We start from the raw sequence: 20,736 nt of genomic DNA on the forward strand, positions 1-20,736 counted from the left end.
TGAAAATGTGTCAGCTTTCTGGGGAAAGGAAGCATAGGTCTACAGAACCAGCTTGTTTGGATAAAAGGTGTTATAAAGGAGTGTGAACAGAGAGTCTGCATTTTGCTGACCCTCCTGGTCGATGTTATGGCCACTAGAAAAGCTGTCTTGATTGTAAGAAGGCAGGGATGGCATATGTGAAGCGGCTCAAAGGTCAGGACCAAATTAAGATACCATCAGGACATGATGAATGTCCAGGGAGCAAATGTTTTGTAGAACTTTGAGGAATCCAGTAACAATAGGTGACGTAAACAAAGAAGGTTTGTCCGGAAACAGCAAGAATGCCAAAATGGCAGACATGTAACCTTTAATGGTTCCCAGAGCCCTGTTGGGCTAAGAAAATAGCAACCATTATAACTTGGGATAAGGGCGCATGAGCTTGTGATAACAATCTCCAAGCCCAATTTAGAGCCAAAAGAATGACTTCGCCCGGTCGTTCCTGATCTTCTTGAGAACTCTGGCCAGGAGCAGTGCAGACAGAAAGGTGTACAGAAGGCCACAGTTCCACTCGAGACAAAAAGCATCTCCCACCGAGAACTACCTTGGAACCTCCAAGACGCAGAACTGCTGATATTGCGCCTCCTCTGCAGTGGTGAACAGATATAACCAAGGCTCTCCCCACTCTTGAAAGAGACCATGCATCACCTCTGAATGGAGACACCCTTAATGATTCGCTTGGCATCGATGGATGAGTCTGTCTACCCTGGTGTTCAGAGACCAGACCAGGTGTTGAACCATGACCAGGGGTGCAGGACCTCTTGACAAAGGGTCCACGCCTCTATCCCACCCTGCTAGTTGCAGTGTACCACATGGTGGTTGTGTCATCAGTGAACACCTGTACCAGCCTTGCCTTGATCGAAGAAAGAAAGGCTTTCAATGCCAATCAGATTGCCCAGAGCTCCAACAGGCTGATATGAAGCCCGGACCCCGCCGGCGATCAGCTTTTTGATCTCCACTTCACCCTTATGGCCAATTCACCCCCCGAGTGACGCCTCTTGGCTCAGGTTGAACAAGCAAGTGGTGTCTGCCACTGACCCAATCGAGGTTTGTCAGTCACCACTGCAGGTCTTTTGCAGTTTTTCCGATATCTGGACCAGGTCAGAGAGATTCCCTTGATGCTAGGCACACTGGAACTTCAGGTCCCACTGTGGAGCTGTCATATACGAAAAGGGATGTGTCACAAGAAGGATTCAGGAGGCCATGAGGCCCAACAGACTCAGAGTCAGTCTCACTGAAATCCAGGAGAGAAGCTGAAACATCTGTACCATAGCCTTAATACCCTGGGCTCGCTGTTCAGGAGAGTAAGCCTGAAACAGCTCTATGTTGAGAAAGGGAGCGTCTGACAGTCAGGTGTGATTCCGGCACTCTGATAGTGAACCCTAGTTATTGCAGGAGGTCCGCCATAGTCTGGAGGTGGGAGACGACTGCCTGGGACAAGTCCGCCTTCAGCAGCCAAGGTAGGGGGTAGTCTGGAACACCTGACCTCCACAGATGTACTGCATCCACCATCATCACTTTGGTGAACACCCGAGGAGCACAGGTGAGACCAAAAGGGAGCACAGCTAACTGAAAGTGCTCTTGGTCCATCATGAACCGCAGGTATTGCCTGTGGGCAGGCAGGACGGGGATGTGGAAATAGGTGTCCAGCAAGTCCAACCCTAACATCCAGTCTCCAGGGCAGACAGGACCTGAGCTATGGTGAGCATGTTCAACTTCTTTTTTTCCAGGAAGAAGTTGATAAGACACAGGTTTATAATAGGATAGAGACCTCGGTCCTTTTTGGGCACCAGAAACTAGAAACAATAGCAAGCACGCCCTACTTCTGATGATGGCACCCTCTCTATATCCCTTTGGCCAAAAGGGCCAAAACTTCCTGAGGATCAAGGAGAGATGGTCCTCAGTCAGCCAGTCCAGTCGCTAATGGGTGGCATGGGGAGGGAGGCATCCAGAAAGGGGCTGGAGTAGCCACTTTGGACTATTTGCAAAACCCCCTTATCCTTTGTTATAGACTGCCAGTGTGCCAGGTGATGGCAGATCCTGCCTCCCACTGAGTGCCCGTGTTGGTATAAGGGCAAACTAAAGGGGCTTTGGCTGGTGGCCCAACGTGCTCTGTGGAAACCACAGCCACATAAAGGCATAAAGGCTGAGAGGCCTGTTGGCCTTGGAGGCTGGGTGGGAATAGATGCAGTTGGTATCCCCTACCGTAGCCACAAAAGGGGCAAAAGGTGGATAGGGGTTAGCGAGGGGCCATGGATAGGCCCAATGAACTGTCTGTAGCTCTGCTGTCCATAAAACGCTCCAGCGCTGAGACAGAGTTCTCACCAAAGAGGTGAGAGAGATCAAAGGGCATGTCCATGGGAGAAGCTTGGACATCCCCTGATAAGCCAGTGGTTCTCAGCCAAGTGTTGCATCTAAGTGCCACTGATAATGCAATTGCTCTGCCCAGTAGGTCAGTTGTGTCAGGTCCACATCTGATGGTGAACTTTGCTGCATCTCTCCCATCAGCAATACTTTGGGAGAGTATCACTCGGGCTTCCTCCAAGACCAAAGGAAGTAATTGGGCAAACGAATCCCACATAGTGTGGATGTATCAGCCCAAAAGGCATGGAGTGTCCGCTGACCGCAGTGCTAGGCTGGCAGAAGAGAAAAGCCCCTTATCAAAGGTGCCCAGCCTTTTAGATTCTCTAATCATTGGAGTGGCAGGGAATGCACCAGGATTGATTTGGAAGTGGAGGCTTGCACCACCAAGATCTCCAGGGTGGTGTGCTGGGTGAGTCCCATAGGGTCCCCAGGAGCGGGGCGATGTCGGCGGGCAATTGTCCTGTGCAGAGGAAATCCTGTGAAAGGCTTGGACCAGGCCCAATGGATGACATCTGTAATGGCTTTGTTGAATCAGAGTAATGATTCAGAAGGAACGGCTCCCGTCTCTAACACCTTTGTGAAGACATTCGTCTTGACAGAAGATTCAAGACCTCAGCTGCCCTCCTCACCAACACTGCAAATGAGGCACCCTTCTCTGTAACCACGGTAAGAGGAAAGACGAAACCAGTATGTGGTGAGGGTTCCCAATCATTGTCATCCGCCAGTTCCTCGCCCCAGTTGTCCTCTGGTTCATCAAAGGGATGCTGATATAACTATAAGGGTTCACAGACCCCTCTTAATCGTCACCCTCTTCAGGCCTGTCAAAGGAAAAAGGCACTGGCTCTAATTCAAAAGGCATGGTATTGATGTCAGGTGGAGAGGAGCTTCAGTGGCCGCTTCCCTCGGGGCCTTGGGATTCATAGCACGGATGTCCTAGCAGGTCTTGGCGTCGTGGTTCTGCTCCAAGCACCATAGGCAAACCAAAAGAGGGTCTGTCACAGACATCTGCCTGTGACAGGCACCACATGGGTTAAAGCCTGTTGACTTCTTAGGGGATACACCTAACATACCAGGAGATAAAAAAAAAAAAAGCTTTGATAAAAGGTCGAGAAAAAAGTAAGTAAAAAAATGACTGGGGTCTAGCACAACCGACGTGAAGCCGAAATATGCCACCTACCGGCATGAAAGGATACTGCTCAAAAATGTATAGATCCAATCTGACACTTGGGGAATATTCTAAGGTAAGGAATCTGCAGCTGGAAGTTTCTATCAGATTTGTCATGTTTTCCCCAATCCCCTTATATTTAGCTGTGGCTCCTTGAAGCTTGCCTGCTGAGAGAAGGAAGCAGCCTGCACCTGGCCTGCTGTAGAAGTGACTGTCCAGGAAACAGCAAGGCCCAGCAGATGCCCCGGTGGCTCTGATGCTCCCAGAAAGAAGTACTCTGAAAAAGAACAAGTTGGATGGATTCTGTTGCCTGTGAACCCCCTCCCCCCCCCCCAAGACTCTCATTCCGGTTGCTGGCAGTAATTGTAAAACTGCCATTGCATAACTGCTAAAGGTGTGGTCAGGGCAGCAATTGCAGAGGGCACAGTCTAGTTTGCCTGTGCCAAATACATTAGGCCCAACCGGGGCTGCAGCTAATAGCTGCTGAGGGAAACGCAGGCTTACACCAAACTTTGGCCCAGTCAGGGCCATAACTCTTCACAGGGCTATACCTGTTGTGGCCGAGTAACACCATCAAGACCCCCACGGCCAGACCCTCTATCTCTTTCCTGCAGGACCTTGCACTGCAAACTCATAAGGAAAGCTGGGCGTACACATTGCTAAACGCAGATGACATCCAGCTGACGAACTGACAGTGACTTTCGGGTTCTCTGTGGCTCTTTCGAATGTCCAGGAGAACCACTCTAAGTGTGTGGTGGCAGTTGGGTAGGACAGCACTCAGAGTGACTGACTTGTGTATGGTCAATTATAGGATTTTCGGATGAACTCGAAAAAAAAGATGGGAAACGACAGGAGGAAATTATTAGTTTCTGGTGGAAACAAGGAAATTATGATTTCTATGAATTATAGTGCTTTAGCCCATTCGGAAGGCAAACCTGTCAAAGACCATCGCATATCAGATTTGATAAATTTTCGCAGATGCTGCCTGTATGAGAAATTCTGCTACGTCTCTAACTTTCTAACACCTCATCCCTCCCTAGAAACTCCTGCCCAGCAACTGAAGCAGACCAACAAAATAAGTCCTGTTGGGCACACAAGCAACAAAAATTTCAAATATTTCATTTGAGACTTTCACCCATTCATACACCAGCTGCCTAAACACAACAAAGGTCTAGGTTTACTGGTGGCAGACTGACCCCATGTTTTGTAAATAATTCTAATCCAGATTCTTGATTTCTGGTAGGTAGGTCAGTAATACATATATTTGCGAAATGAGGGTGACACCCACTGCCCAGGAGTTTGGCAACCTGGATTCTCCTGATGCCGACTCTTCAACCATGGATTCAGTAGCAGCAGAGACAGTGAAAGCAGAAGTGCGGTGACAAGTTTGAATGAGGTGTCAAAGAGCTTACTTGCAAAATGTTTGGATCGCATCTACTGACCATGCCAAAGTGATGATGGGCATCTGATCTACAGTTGTGAGTAAACATGTTAGCAGAATGCTCTCAGCTTTTAACACTACAATTCTTGGGTCCACAGCTGATGCGGTGGCCAATGAATTAGCTGCCCTAAGCTATGTATTTGTACTAATGAAGAGCAGAGTTCTTTCATAATGCATCCATTATGTTTCTTTGGCCCAGCTTCATGAATGCATGTCCCATGAGTTCCTACAATTAATACATTTGTGCATATTCCTGCAGAGCATATCAGGTTACACTACCTAAAACATAACACTGATAACTGACTAGCCACATATGATGAAGACAAATGCTTGAAAATCAAAAGCACAACTAAGTCACAGTCAGAATCCAGTAAATAGTTTTAAATACAGTTACTTCTATAAATGAAGACCTGACTGACATAGCAAAACCATGGAGAGCCCTCCATCCCATTACCGGAGCACCAGCCATCTGCAACCAATGGGGATTAGAGCAGGTGGGGGTATAATACTTGGAAGCCTAAAGCAATAATAAAAGGTAAAGATCTCTCTTTCTCAACACCAAGTAAGATAGAAGCAATGCCTCAGTAGGAGTACTCAACCGCCCCAAGACAAACTCCAGGAACCCGACTTCTAGGAGGAGGGTCCTTCCAGGGATGCATCATTCCCACTGACTGAGTTTCACCCATGAGAGCCAAGAAGCTAGAGACAGACTTCTGGCAGACAGACGAGAAGGGGTGCTGAGCAGGTCTGCAGCACCAAAGGTTATCTACTTCCTCAAAGAATTATTTGTCCCTAGGCCAGCAGACTTATCAAATAAGGCAATTAATAAGGATAATAGTGGTCTCCGAATATTGATTGGGAAGCAAGAGGCAGCAGTAGTATGTGTTTTATGACATAAAAAATAAACAATAGGCAACATGTTTTGTCATTTTATGTGAGGCTTCAAGAACATTTGTCAAAATATAAACAAGTTAAAAGTACAATATACAGCACCGTATGCAAGAGGCTCCCGTGGCAAGAATAATGTTACACGAGAGTGGATTTAGTTATCACTGGAAAAAACACACACTGGCAACATTTTGAGGAGTCAAAATCTATAGACCGGTTTTCAGAATGTGGGGAAACACCTGGTAATATCCACTGAAATTCTTTGACTTCTGACCTGAGGAACCCCACATTTGCACCCTGAGAAGCCTATAACTGCTTAACATAGTAGTTCGGAAGAGGCTGTGTTTGGCCCAGTTTGCAGAGCCAAAGTTTTACAGGGCCCAGGACACCAGTGGCAAGCAATCTCAACTCCCACTGTTGAGGCCAAGGACCCCTTAATGGGTCTCACACTCACCATCATTGCACTTTAAGTGTCCACTCCTTCATCGTCAGGAGAAACATTTAGCCAAGGGACAGAGTTTCAAGAATAACAGATTGAACAATTTAAAGTCTACTAATTTAGACTTTGCACTAATGAGAATATCAGCACAGAGTGTAATGCCCGGACAACTAAAAATACTGGAAACTTAAAGTTGCTGGATATTGGTTAACCTTTTCACTGAAGAAAAAAAAACAAGCATTTGAGAAGTTGTTAAAGAGTTACAAATTCTAACTTGGTAACTAACTAAAGGAGGTTGTGCCCTTTGGATACTCTAATCTGGCAGAGGCAGCATGGTTAAGAAGACCATCACCCCATAAACAATACAGACAACAAATACCTTTGTTCTTGAGAAGATTACTAAGGTCTGCAAGTAGCTCAAAGTGAGCTCGACGTTTGCCCTGAAATAGATCTAATTTTCTCAGGCTTTATAATTCCAACCTCACCATTTAGATAAAGTCAAACAAGTGAATAGTGGTGGCAAGCCACTGATAATTGTTGCTTCTACCAGGACACCAACCAGAATTTATACTGTCTTGCTAAATCATAAAGGCAAAATGATTGGGTGGCAGTAGTCTGAGATTTAGATTTCCAAGGCAAAGGGTCGAGGGAGATCAACCCAGATTTATGTGCAATAAAGGGAAGATACATGAAGAACTCTATTAATACACATTGGTTTTGTTGGTTTGAAGGATTTAAGTAAACCAAATCAAGCATAAACTATTTTCCCAGATTCATTCTTTAAAGCCATTCAACCTGATTAACAGATATTTGTATGAGAGTAGGTGTGACTTACTCGGATTTAGACGTATTCTTTATTAATTCCAGTATTTCCAACAGTAAGTTACAACTACTAATGGAAGAAACATTTGAAAGTCAGGCCCCTTATGCTTTTTCAGCGAAGACAATTGGTAATGTCAGCACTTTCTATTTATTTATCTACTTCACTGTAACTGCTATGTTTCTGTTACCAGGTCAATGTTTGATAAAATATTATAAGACATTTAGAACATTGTTTTCAGCTCATTTGAATGCTTTAACAATGTTTGATAGCATTTTAGGCACTCTTGCTTGAATATAAAAAGAAACTGTCACATACATATAATAAATTAGTGAATGAGATTACCACAAGTGCCATATATTTCAAAAGGCTCTTTCTTAGATATGAGAAACCTTAACAAAACGCCTAAGTTGTATAACATCAAGAAAAATGAACATATTACCTTCCCTTTGTTGGTAGAGCTGTCCGCCTTCTTAATCCTTTTAGGAGTTTCTTCAATATACTCAAACTGCAGTTTATCACTAGATGACTTATTTTCAGGGCGATCATCAAGTATATTATCTAAAAAGGAATCAGCTTTATTTCACATAAACTGTTTAGACAGAGGAGCAGAACTCTCGTTGAGCAGCATAATCTGGTAAACAGATTTGGATCTTGCATGAACACATTCACAATGTAACACAGAAATGGGTAGTTTGTTCTGTTTAGGTCACTGTATTTACTCCCTCAATGATAAAATTAACAAGAATGTGTTCTATATGAACGCTTGACAATATTTCAATATGACCTTTAAAATGAGTACAGAAAAATGAGCTTTCACAAAGGACATGGGGTACACTCTCATTGGTTGCATATTGAAATTATGCAATTTGGAAACAATTTAAGGGTGCAATGCAAAATCTAGCTCATACACATGGAAATACACACATGCAGTATGCACATGATTATTAGTAGAAAAGAAGTGGTCAAGAGAACACTATCAATATTGCTTTATTCTTCTCAATAAGCAATATTGAGTAGCTGGAAATGCAGATGTGAAAGGCATGCAGTTAAAACGCTCAACCAAATGGTGTTTACCTTCATGGCTGTTAGGAGCAGGGGAAGCATTAAGGACGTCAGCTACCAGGAAGAGGCAGAAAGAATATAGGAAGAGAGAAGAAAGAGAAATGCCACAAGAGATATTAAAATGATGTATACATTGTAAAAATGAAGTAGTATGCAAAATAGAATCATTTAAAGGAGGCTGGAAGCTAAGAAACAGTTAGGCACACTTGGTTGCTTACTTGCAATTCTAATGTTCTGCATAAGAATAAAAGTGAAGTTACTGGTACAGGTCAGCTTTCAATCTCAATGCTTTACAAACCAAGTCTAACCTTGGCACTGTTTGATAAACTTACATGAATTTCGCCAGGCAGTTAGCAAGTTAAGCCCTGTGCAGGAATTTCAGGTTTCGCACAGATCTGAGGAAGGCATCAACAGTAAATATATGCTCTGATTTGCTAATACTTTGGAAGCATTTTATGGGTCTGGAAAAAAGTTGCAAACCAGAATTGAGCTTAGCTTGCTTACTGTGTGTGCAGTGACGGGTTGGCCATAAGGAGGTTAACTGCTAGACCCTGCTTCAGGACGTCAGCAGTCAACCCCAGCGGCACACTGTTTTCTCATGGCTTTCCCATTTGGGAGTTGACCACACACTGTGTGGCACAGGGACTGCCACAGGCCCAGCCCTTTGGTGAACCAGCAGTTCATGGCCGCACAGGGGCTGTGCGAAGAACCTGTAGTCAACCACTGCTCTGCATAGCCATTGGGGAAAGGTAAAATGAGGGAGCATGCTGTATGGAGGGGTGCTTGGCCACACAAGGTAGAGTGCAGAGCCTGGACCTGCTACCAACCCCTACTGCGTGTGGGCTATGCTACTGGTGGATTGGGTGTGTGTAGGGTAAGGCCTCAAGGCTATCTGCAGTAAAGGTTTAGTTGCATAGAAAATGTGGGCCTTTGGACAAATGTAGCCGGGGATGAGTGAGGGATCTCACACCCAGCCCCTACATGGAAGTAGGCCCCATTCACAGTGACCAACACTGGCTCTCACACCTGCATCATTTCTCCCCTATTTTCAATTAGTAGCTAAGAGGCAGACATTGCAATTTTAGCTTATTTGGTACAGAATTAACAGTTTGCAGTTTCTAACTGTCACTCCTTTAGTGAAATCAGTTGCGTTCAACCACACTTGTCTTGATCGGCAAAGTGATCACAGAATGGCACCAAGCCAAAACTATTGGAATAGAAAGGGGAGGAGAGGTCTTTAGGAGATCATTCAGTTATGTAATGTTACGTATTAATCTTTTAGAATTTGGAAACTAGGAGTCGGTATTATTTTTTCAGAATTTGAACAATGCCTGTAGGATGTAACTAAGAAATTAAAATATTTAACGGAGAAACTCAAGGATCCTTAATAAAAAGGAAATTACAATAGTAAGCTGCACTCTTAGCTACTGCAGTGGTTTTAACCTTTTGACTTCCGTGGACCTCCAAGGCATAATTCATGGAATATGAGGACCCCCACTGAGCCATTACTGAAAGCTGGGAACCCCCTAAGTAATTTCTAGAATTTGAACTTCAAAACAATACAGAGAAATACAAAAACAAGCATACACCAAAAATGCTTAAATATTGAAACATTTTGTTTAATTGACAATCAAATATGGAAAAACTGTTTTTCCATTTTCAATTTTGCTTCTTTGTACATACTTTATTAATTTTAATGTATTAATTTTAATGCTATTTAATTTTGTAACATTCGTGAACTCAATGAGTGGGACTCGTGGACCCCTAGGGATCCTCGGACCACAGGTTAAAAAACACTGATCTACTGCATCAGGTTAAAGATGGCGAGAAGATATTTTTTAACTGACCTAAGTCTTCAAGGAAATGGTTTACAGCTTACGATGTTTTCTTTCTCAATTTGGACATTAAGAGTGGCTGACATTATTTTCACAAGCTTCAAATAACACCATCAGTACATAACTAGAACTGAAAAACTATTTAACTGGTTAACAAAAGGCAATCATAGCAGTAAGTTTTAGTACAATTTTATATTCACTAATATTCATCTAATTAGAAGACATGGTGTGATTGGCCTTAGTTTCTTTCTTCATTGTCTTAGTTTCTAATCTTTGCCTTGTAATATGATAGGAGGAATAATCATGTGGGAGAGATTAATTGATATGTGAATAAGAGAACGGCTAAACAGAAGGCGGTTGATTTGATAGAGCGTGTCTGAGAAAGACTATCAACAGGAGTTTTATTTTGAGGAGACAATTAGGCAATTTATGACATGGCGGTATAAACAAAAACATGTCCTTCTGTTTTTGTGCCTTCTTAATGAACTGATGAATTTTTTGATTTGTCTATATCATATAAATCAGTGTAGCATGTTGCTTGCGTCCAAACATGTTTAAATTGAGCCTACTCACTAAATGAGTTAAAACTCTTTTGTTAGTCGCTACCTCGTATATCATTTTTAATGCAGTCTACATAGAGTGGAAATGAGCTGATTGACTCTGTGTTATGTCTGTTTAATAATCGTTTGAATCTTAAATATTTATATGGCGCTGATGAAGCAATAGTAATCATTTAACACATGTTGGCCTAGTGGAGATTGGATATTCTACTGATAAATCAAGAAAGAATCAAGATTGGCCTTGCATCAAGTGTTGTATTATGTGGAATCATCCACGGCCGTACTGAAAAGGCAAACTAGCCCTGGTAATGGGCCCAGGGAAGAGTGTGTGTGTGTGTGTAGGGGAGAAGGGGTGCAGGGGTGGGGTGGACACAGATGCTGCTCTTGTTATGCTGCAAAACTGGGCCGAGTAACTAAAAAACCCACCCCCACTGCTCCAAAACCGGCCCCTACCCTTCCAGACCAACGGGAAAACGCCTGGTGCCCGCTACGGCCAGTCTGGCCCTGGAATCACCCCTTTGGTAAAGAGCCTAGCGAAAAAGAAATGAGTGTACCGAGATGGTGTATCTAGATGTTATTGTTAGTATGGTACACTGTCTAGTCTGTGATGGCATCAATGATGTTAGTATTTAAGTCTTCTGTGCCATTATGTTTAAGGTCACAGGGGGAGTTATGACTGTGTTGCTAACCATGCATTTATTAATTTACGGTTTCTTATATAGCCCACAGCATGTCAGTGCACTTTTCATTAAAACAAACGAACAGAAAAAGACTAACATACAAAAATCCCAGTTTAGGCAAAGAACAGTCATATTTATAGGAAGATATTTGGGGTAGGTGTAGCCAGGAGGAAGACGCACCAAGATCTGGAAAACACCAGTGTAGTATTTTCGTCAGTTCTTATCAAGGAGCGCGAGCCATAGTGTAAGGGCAGCATCTGTGAGCACATTTGAGGGATTAAAATGTCCTGTTTTTTGTTTTCTAAAGGCTTCTTTATTCCTTAGATTTATTGCTCCAACAAAAATGTCCATTGAGTTATGACAGAGGTGAGGCTGTTGAAATTTCAAGGCTTTGAAGGTCAAGAAGACCAGTTTAAATATAATTCTAGCCTCCAGAGGAAGCCAGTAGAGATCTCACAGAAAAGGAGTTATATCCGACCCGCTCTCAATCAGCATGAAAACAAGATAGGGCTGTCCAGTCTGCCTGCTCCAAATTGCCCTAGCAATCGATCCCCTAACCAGACCGATCAGATGCAATATTCAAGTATGGGAATGGTGATGGGAGAATAGTCTAATAGCGCTGCTCTTTCTTGCCAGTCCTCACCTCGCAAGACCTTGCATTTTAAAACTACTCGACTTGTATAAAGAGGCATCTTGCCTTCACACAAACTGGAATAAGTCCATGCTGATCCCCCTAAAAGGCGATCATGTCTACTACATGGCAGACCACTATCCCATTAAGAAGGCTAAGCTTTCCATATCCATATTGCAGTGGAACCAAACTTCACCTGGAGCATCAATCTCCCCTTGATTTTATCCAGAATTAATAGAGTTCTCCTAAACAGGGCTGAACTTCCACATCCCGGAAAGAGTGGCCTCGTTTAAAATGATGATCCTTCCCCCATTCTATTTATGTTTTGCAAAAAGTCCCACTGACAATCTCCAACACCTTGTTTAGACACCTCAGAGCCACAATACCCTCTTTTCTGTGAGCAGATCGTCCCCTTCGTATAGCCCTAGACAGATGTTGACAATCCGTCCATGATGGAGGAATGAGAATGGTGAACCTACGACTATTATGGGTTGCACAATTAATGATTGCGGAACAGGGCCGAGGGAATCCAGTCTAATGGACGAAACTGTCCATACCAGGTCTAGGTAATATAATGAGAACACTTTACAGCAACCCTGTTCCCCGACACCTTTCAGGAGACACTATAGTGGCATTCTTGAACTGGCATTTTGTTCTTCGATTAGCCAGCTACGATTGGAGACAGACACAACAGTCCCTATGTGGTGTGGGAAATGACTAATACACAATAGAAGGGTTCAATAAATAGGGCAGAATTGACATCTCAGTTCTGGGTGATGTATGAAGAGGATCTCACATGAGGCCCTTTGAGAGCTGCAAGAGCACCTCTCCCGATTCAAAACCCAATTTCATAAATACTTGCAGCTTCGCCATGCACTCAAAAGCAATCACTCTGCACTTGTGTAACTCCCAGAATATAGTCCCCTAGAAGTCAAGACCCTGGTGGGTCAGCTTGGTAGGGATATCAAAATACACTGATAACTGGTCATCCACACTACTGACCGTAATGGAGGGCTTAAGCAGTGTGGGAGAGATTGATTGGCCGTCTCGATGAAAGTTTTGTGAAGAATCATCAAACCGCACTAAAGTTATAAGCAAACCAAAAAATGCTTTTCTTATGGAAACGCAGATCTAACAATAAGTACGCAGTGGCAACTGCCAATAGGTGATACATACACACACACACACACACAGATATATAAAATTAAACATACATACATACATATATATATATATATATATATATATATATATATATGTTTAATTTTTTTTTTTATTTTCACCTATATAAGATTCATAGGGGCAAAAATGGGTGGGACTTTCACAGATTGAATAAAAGGATGTTCTTCAAATTCCTTGGGTTTGCCTCTATTTGCCAGTGAACAAGGGCTCCAATAGCCCGAAACGCGTATGGCTCTTGAACAAGCGTTTCCCCTGCCGCTCACCTTGCTGTCTGCGGAGTGGTGTGGTGCTTCCTGCGTGTGTGGCTTCTCTCAAGGTAACTTTTGCGGTTGTATAACAGTGACAGACACCATTGTGTAGTTCAAGTTAGGTCTTAGTTTTCATAAGAAGAATGTTTCTTTTCTGCTGATAACTTCACTAAACTATGTTAAATAAAAGTTCATCCACCTCAGTTCCTTCCTGGAAAGTTTCAGGATGATTTGTTCAAGCAGAAGCCAACAATATGCAACACCAGGGATCTTGGTAGAAGAATGACACTATATTTACCAAGAAATGCAACCGGTCTTGCTGGGCCTGAATACATTGAGAATACAACATTTCAACATGTTCTGCATTTAATTCACCATAGAGAGGGATGCAATGACATTTGTTTGGATAATACTGCAATCTGTTGACAATGTTTTATTGCTAGAGTGGCAAAAATGAACACATGTTCTAGTTGGCCCAGAACTGGACCTTTACTGCAGGGGGAGAGGGGGCTTGGTGGAGCGAGAGGTTCAATAATCAGTTCCACAGTGGGATGTCATTGTCTTCCTGATATGAGATTAAATCATGTAGGTACCTGGTGCAGTAATTTATTGATAGAAAGAAAGACAAGAAATTCCATCCTCATGAGCACTTGGTTGACAAGAGTTCTGACAACTCAGAAAAGGACATCGGACTAGGCCCCCAAAGAATGGAGTCATTATTGAAGACAAATACAGGATGAATCTAAAGAAATTATACTGAAAGCAAATAGCACTACATGAATAATACAGGAATGTTGTGGGCAATGACGTGCTATTTGATCAAAGTTCATCTTTTAATTAGTACAAGGGTGAGAGTATTGATTGAAAGAATGAGAGGATCTAAATCCTTCACAGCATATACATTTGGAGCATTCTTATACATTTTCTTTCTGTAAAAAAAGACAAACCAACCTTGAACCAATGTTTCAAATATATTTTGGACATATACATAGTATTTAATTGCTCTCAAAAGGAGCATATTCTGGCAATATGGAGGTTTTAGTAGTTCACAGTAAAGAATATAACTATTAAAGAGAGCATGAAAAAGATTCAACAAAAAATACATTCATGTGCATAAATGAGCTTCTTTTAATCAAAAAAGGTTTTTAAAAAGTATGGAACAATATTTTCTGGGACACAGAGGCAAATTAAATAAACAACCGTTTACATCCTGTTTCCATGTTTAGATTTGGTGGTAAGAATATGTTGAAATGTTAGGGCTTCATAAGATTCATAGGGGAAGTTAGTGAGACAGAACAATTGGGATTCATGAAGGAAGGCAGGAATCTGAGAATGAATGTGTTGAGCTGGATCGCATTCAGGTATCATGTTAAGGAAACACTTCTACCATATTTATAAACCGCCTTGGAGCATAAATGTTTTTTTTAATAATGTGTGCTGGAACTTTCTATTTCAAGTGTTGGATAGTATGAGGCCTGAACCAGGTTTCATATCAGGTGCTCTGTATCAGGGGGTTGTTTTCAAGATAATAAAGAATGGTTTGTTAATAGAAGGCTTTCCAGGTGAACTGGCACTGAATAGAGTCGTCCAATTTCCAATTTGATCATTGAGCTTTTTTTTATATATATAATATTGAGATATAATGTTACTTTTAATGATTTAAGTGGGAACATTTTCAGTTAATACTACTATTTGTGAAAGCCATGACGAGAACAACATAAAAACCAAACACTTTTGTTCTAGCAACTTTGGACATGAATGAATAATTAAGGAATTAGAGAATTTATAAAGTGCAACATTCACTGTTAGGCACTGTGGCTCTAGGATAGTGGGAGGCAGGAAAGGAAAGAAGTAAACGAAGTAAAAATCAATGAAATAGAGTAGCAATGTGCCATGAAATAGAAATCTGAACAGATCAGGGGACTATATAGATTATACGTATTTTTCAAAACAGACAATATCTGTTCATAGGAAGGTAGGCGGTTCCAAGCCTATTCTGCAAGAAGCATAAAGGACCTCCTTCCCTACCCACCAGTTTGTAGTGCAGAACTGCTGCAATAATTTGGAGGATGCCCGTAAGAAGTGTCGAAGTTTATAGCTTCTAAAGCGAACTAGAATGACTGGGGCTTCTAAGCTGAACAAGGCTTTAAGAACTATGCACAGTGCCACAAACTGTATATGTAAAATAACAGAAAGACACTGTAACCTTTGTCTAGCTTCGGTGACATTGAAAAGAACACGGGCTACTCTCATAGCAGTGCTCAATCAAATGCAGATGTGAGAGGAGTTTAGACCCAAGTTAAAGGCATTGGTATAGTTCCAGTAAAGGTCCCGGTTAAAAGCATTGGTATAGTCAATTTTGGACTAAAGTGAGGCAGTTACACATCAATGGGTCTAAGCTCAGGAGAAATTACTTATCAGGTTAAGCTGAAAGGAACACAAGGACACTGAAGCATTTGATTGGGGCTTCTAAGGATAGTTTCATGTCTAGTGTGAAACCTAGATCCCTAAAAATATCTGCGGGAATGGAGAGAGAGCCCATACATCAAGCCGACAGATCTACGGTCCAAGGCAATCTAGGGCCACAGATCAAGAGTTCAGTGTTGACTACACTATGTTTTGATTTTTTTCAATGACTGAATAGCTAGCTATTAGGCATGGTTTTTAGAAATATTTTCCAGTTCATTTAGAGGTTTGTGAAAGCTGAACAGGAGTAGAGTGCTATCAGCATAGTACACAAAGTACAATCCGAAGGAGCATTCCAGATGAATCAAAGATAAAATATATATGTTTAAAAGAATCAGAGACAAGGAAGATCTGTGTGGGACCTCATAATAGACTTATCTGCTTTTGGACCTAAAGCACAACCTTGCTTCCAAGTTTCCGAGAAACACTCAACTATAACTGAATGATCGATGGTGTCGAACGCAGCTGAGAGGTCTAGCAAAAGAAGACCATGGAGAGAGCCATTGTTTCTATTTAACCTGAGGTCATTAAGAGTAGAGACTAAGGGCCTAATAATTAGTTTGGCGGTCTGAGGACCGTCAAACTTACGGTGGTGCAGTGGTGGCAGTCTGGCCACAGCTGCACCGACGATTCAACCAACGGATTACACCTTGGGCATCGGACCACCATGGCACCACTACAATCTCTGAACCCTGGCGGTGGCGTGGCAGTCAGCGGTCTCTTTGAAGTTCTCACTCCATGAAACTGCTGACGGTGAGCAAGGGGACCCTACAGGGCCCCCTCTTGGCCCTGTGCTAGGAGGTGCATGCTAGGGGGCACATCTTGTGCCCCCGTATGCATGCACCACATTCCTGCATGGTATAGACTGCACAGTCCATGCCATGCAGGAACGTGCACTGGCAGTCCCGCAGCGGTGCTTAATAAGGCTTGCATAGGAGTCTTTAAACTGCACAGCTGAGGGACCGCCACGCCACCCGCCCAACCAAGATAAATACTTGTAATCTGATGGGAGGGTGGCGGCCCTGTTTGTCGGTGTGGGAGCAAGGCGGTGGTTTGGCGGCCTACTCCCACACCGCCAAACTCGTAATCGGGCCCTAAAGCAGTTTCTGTCCCATGCCCGGTCAAAACCCTGTTTCTATCAAATTCAGAAGGCTGTGACTTTTTAAAGTAATATGAGCACTATCTGCTTAAGTATTTTACCCCAATTTTGGTAATCAATTTGAGCAGCAAGATGGGCCTATAATTGTGAGTGCAGGATCCACTGTGTTCTCTTTCCATGACTTAGAGATCTTCCTGGAATGAAAAGCGAGATTTATGTTGACTGTAATTGCTAGAACAGCATCCATCAGCTTAAGTAGTATTTTTGGGGCACAAAATATCATTGGGTGAGCCAAAACAGACAGAATAGAATCATTTAGTGGTATTGTCTTTGTCACTAGCAGTACTTAATAATGGGGGATCCACTAACTCCAAGCTGGGCAGGGAAGCGTGATGTGTCATTTTAATTGGTTAGAAGAAGATTATTATTAATTACTTGAATCTCATCAGTAAAGAAGTCAAATAGTTTGTTGCAAAATTGTTTGGAGAGAGTCAGAGAACTGGTAAGACAATGTTGATAAGAGATCATTAACTTTAAAAAGTGTTCTAATTGAATTGGACGTGCTACTAGGCGTAAGACACATTTAGCTTTCCTCAAACTAGCTTTATGGTGATTTAATTGTCCATTACGAGACTCATAGCGTCTTCGTTATACGGACGACACCATGCTCCAACTTCCAAAGGTTAAGCTTTTCATTTTTTTGGTCATCTGACATCTAACTACCGAAACTGCCCAAGGCTAGGAGAGGTTGCTTTCTGTAGGCGCTCTCTCCGAAAGAGGAGCTGTATCTTTGATTCTAGAGAGCATTGAGCCATTAAAATGGGCACAAACACACTGCTGAATGCAGAAACGTTTTGTCTGATATCCCAAAGACTAATACTGATTTGTCAAGCAACTCCTTGAACTTTATAGGAAAGGTGTTGTATATTTCCAAGATGTTTCCCTTAGGACTTCTGGAGTCCCGTTTGTGACAGACTTGTGAAGAGTGATCTGTATTTAAAGGAGTATGATGCTGGATTGTGAGAAAGAGTAGAATAGCAGCAGGTTGTTCAAAGGATCAATTTGGTGACTTGAGGTGTTAAAAATGTTGCCTTGCTAGTGTTGTTTAATGTTTCTTTTCACATTTTATGTCTGATTTATATAGTTTGCACATTAATAGAGCAAGGCTAGGCAGAATCCAACACATTTGTATTTGTGAACTAGCAAGATAAGTCCTTCTATGGCTTCTGAATGTATTTTTGTATCAAGAAAGCCGGTGTTACTAACTTGCTGTATCCTGAGATTCTCTGGCCAAACCTCCCATCCCTATGAACTTTGTCTATTTTTAGGGGATATTTGTCTGTTACCATCAAGATTTAAATTAGTAAATCCTTCCTTCTTTCCTTGAGATTACGGCTATAGATGTCCACCCTTCTTGACTGGCTAGCTTGGTGTTTTCACTTGTCTTGTACATCGTTTCCTGTTCTTACAGGTATTTGAAAATACGTTCAAATACTACATCTAAGATGCCCCCATTCTTTGGTTCATGGCTCACATTTAAAATCTAGTTCTGTTTTAGTTCAATCTGGAAGTTCATCAAGCATTTAAATAGGATTTTTACTTGAGGATCAAAGCTTTCTCTTGACACTTCACCATTACTGTAACTACTTCAATGTTGCAGCTGTTTCAGAGGTAGACCTCTAACTATAGCAAATTGCTTGTCTTGTCATGTACTTTCCCTTTGGCCTAACTACCAGGTTCCATCAATTTAGTGAAATGGGATTCATGGACATCACTTGATTAGTGATAACCACTTTTCAGAGAGATCGGCAACTTATGCAAGATTTTACAGGGTGTGACCTCTCATTATAGAGAATTGACAGTCAAGGAACTAGAATTTGAGTCTTCACTTAGCATTGACCAACCTTACTCTCACAACCATGCTTTGCAGCTTTAGTTTTTTGCTCAGGCATATGCAATGGTCTCAGATAAAGTTATTTAACCTGTTTACTAGTTAAACCGCATGAATATTATCTGGCTTAAAGACATATTTTAAATTCTCTCTTAGATTGCTTACTGGCCAGCAACAGATTATGCTTTTATTTAAATACAATGATCTCCAGACCTTTCAGGTGTACATACTTGAAAATGTGCTGATTTGAGAAGACCCAAAGCTCTTTGCCATGCAACTCATGGATCTCGGCAATTCCCCAATTTGAAGGCTCTTAATGTGTGTGGTACTGGGTTTTATCATTGTAAAAAGAGACTAGCCATTCATTTACCCTCTTTTGGAATGCAATTTGGTTATCTGACATGTTTGTACCATGTTACAATCATGACAGTAATCATTACCAGATCAGTCTTCTGGGTTCAGAATTAACTTTAGAGCACTATTAGGAATAGACTCATATTGATGTGTCAACCACTGATCAGATACCTTCCTGTACAGCTCCCAAAAGCCTCTACAATCTTTATTGGTGTGCATTGTAGCCCCCTTTAGCTTCTGTGTTCTCGCCTTTAGCCACAAAATGCACAATAGGACAGTTCTTATGCTTCAGAATGGTGACAGAGAATTTGTATTTGTCTCTTTGCTAGGCACAGATGGTTATACACTTTAAGACATTTTATTAAACATAAACACAATCTCAAAGAGAAAACCCTTTGCTCAGAGAATCTGAACAGCCAAATAACTGTATCTAAGCATAAATAATTAACGAAGTCATGATAGCCTAGTCCAGAACACTAATTGATACTTAAAGTATATATAAAAATTCATGCTTAGGGAAAAAACACAGACACAATAAAACATACCATAGGAAACCAGATATAAAGAAGGTAAAAACACATCCAAACATTAAATTAGCTATGCTATATTTCATTGAACACCAAACCTATCTCCTCTTAATTTTTTAACTTCTTCAATACTGAACAACACCACCAAGTCATCTAGACCATCTGTGACCAATGGAATCTTCTATCATTTCCAAACTTTGAGAATCTGCTTCTTCACTACTAACAAAACCGCTCCACCACTGCCTTCTGGTTACATTTGCACTTTAGAAGTACCCATGCAGCCATCCGTCCATACATACATACATGCATTTAAGGATGTAGCTGTAGCTATAAGACTGCCTGCAAGTCCTGCCATTCCATAATTGTGGTGTGCAAATGCTTTCATTTCAATGGTGGCCTAAGGCTTAAAATGAACACTGAAAGAAACAAGATTTTTAGCTCATTGTTTTATTAAAGCTCTCATAGGCAAATTTCTGAAGTGGAATAAGTAATTAATGACACAATGCCCACTTCAGGAGTGGCATACATACAATCCAGGAGAGACTGAATGATTAGCTGTTGTGTTAAAACTGTAAGAAAGCCAGAATCATTGTTACCTACTCTTGGTCGTTTTATGGTCACTGGAAATATTCGGGGATAGGAAACATTGTGTCTAAAGTAGTGCTGCTTTTGAATGGTTCACAAATTAATAAGGGGAATTCTTTTTTATTTGAAATGCTTCAACTGTTTGTTCCCTGGCAATGCATCCCACTATATGCAACAGATTTTTCCCACATGAAATTATATTTCAGAGAGTAGATTCTGGGAAGCAACTGCAATCTAAAATTCTTAGCATCAAAAGGAAGCCATTTTAGAAGATGAACAGGTACACTTTAGGAGTTATGTAGCATGAAGTGAAATTAATGTTAAGTGATTCCTGCTTTCAAATAATACACAATCAAACATATGAAGATGTCCCAAGTCTGTATTATAACTAACCACTTTACTTCTTTAAAAGATAGTTTATATAAAACATGTTAAGAATATGCTTGCTGTACGCACAATA

General features: G+C 41.7%; 1 protein-coding gene across 7 annotated transcripts in view; it reads right to left on the minus strand.

The window, feature by feature from the left end:
• PLCE1 (phospholipase C epsilon 1) overlaps positions 1 to 20,736 on the minus strand; it is a 932,976-nt gene that overhangs the window by 257,064 nt on the left and 655,176 nt on the right. For 4 of the 7 annotated variants that reach the window (XM_085605952.1, XM_085605942.1, XM_085605929.1 and 1 more), the window contains 2 exons: positions 8,231 to 8,272; positions 7,596 to 7,714 (listed from right to left, as the gene is read on the minus strand). In XM_085605952.1, the coding sequence (XP_085462078.1) occupies positions 7,596 to 7,714; positions 8,231 to 8,272 (161 nt within the window). The remainder of the gene's footprint in view (positions 1 to 7,595; positions 7,715 to 8,230; positions 8,273 to 20,736) is intronic. The other 3 variants (XM_085605968.1, XM_085605960.1, XM_085605939.1) reach the window with 1 other exon arrangement.

Source organism: Triturus cristatus, chromosome 1_2 (genome assembly GCF_964204655.1).
Source record: "Triturus cristatus chromosome 1_2, aTriCri1.1, whole genome shotgun sequence".
NCBI lineage: Eukaryota > Metazoa > Chordata > Amphibia > Caudata > Salamandridae > Triturus > Triturus cristatus.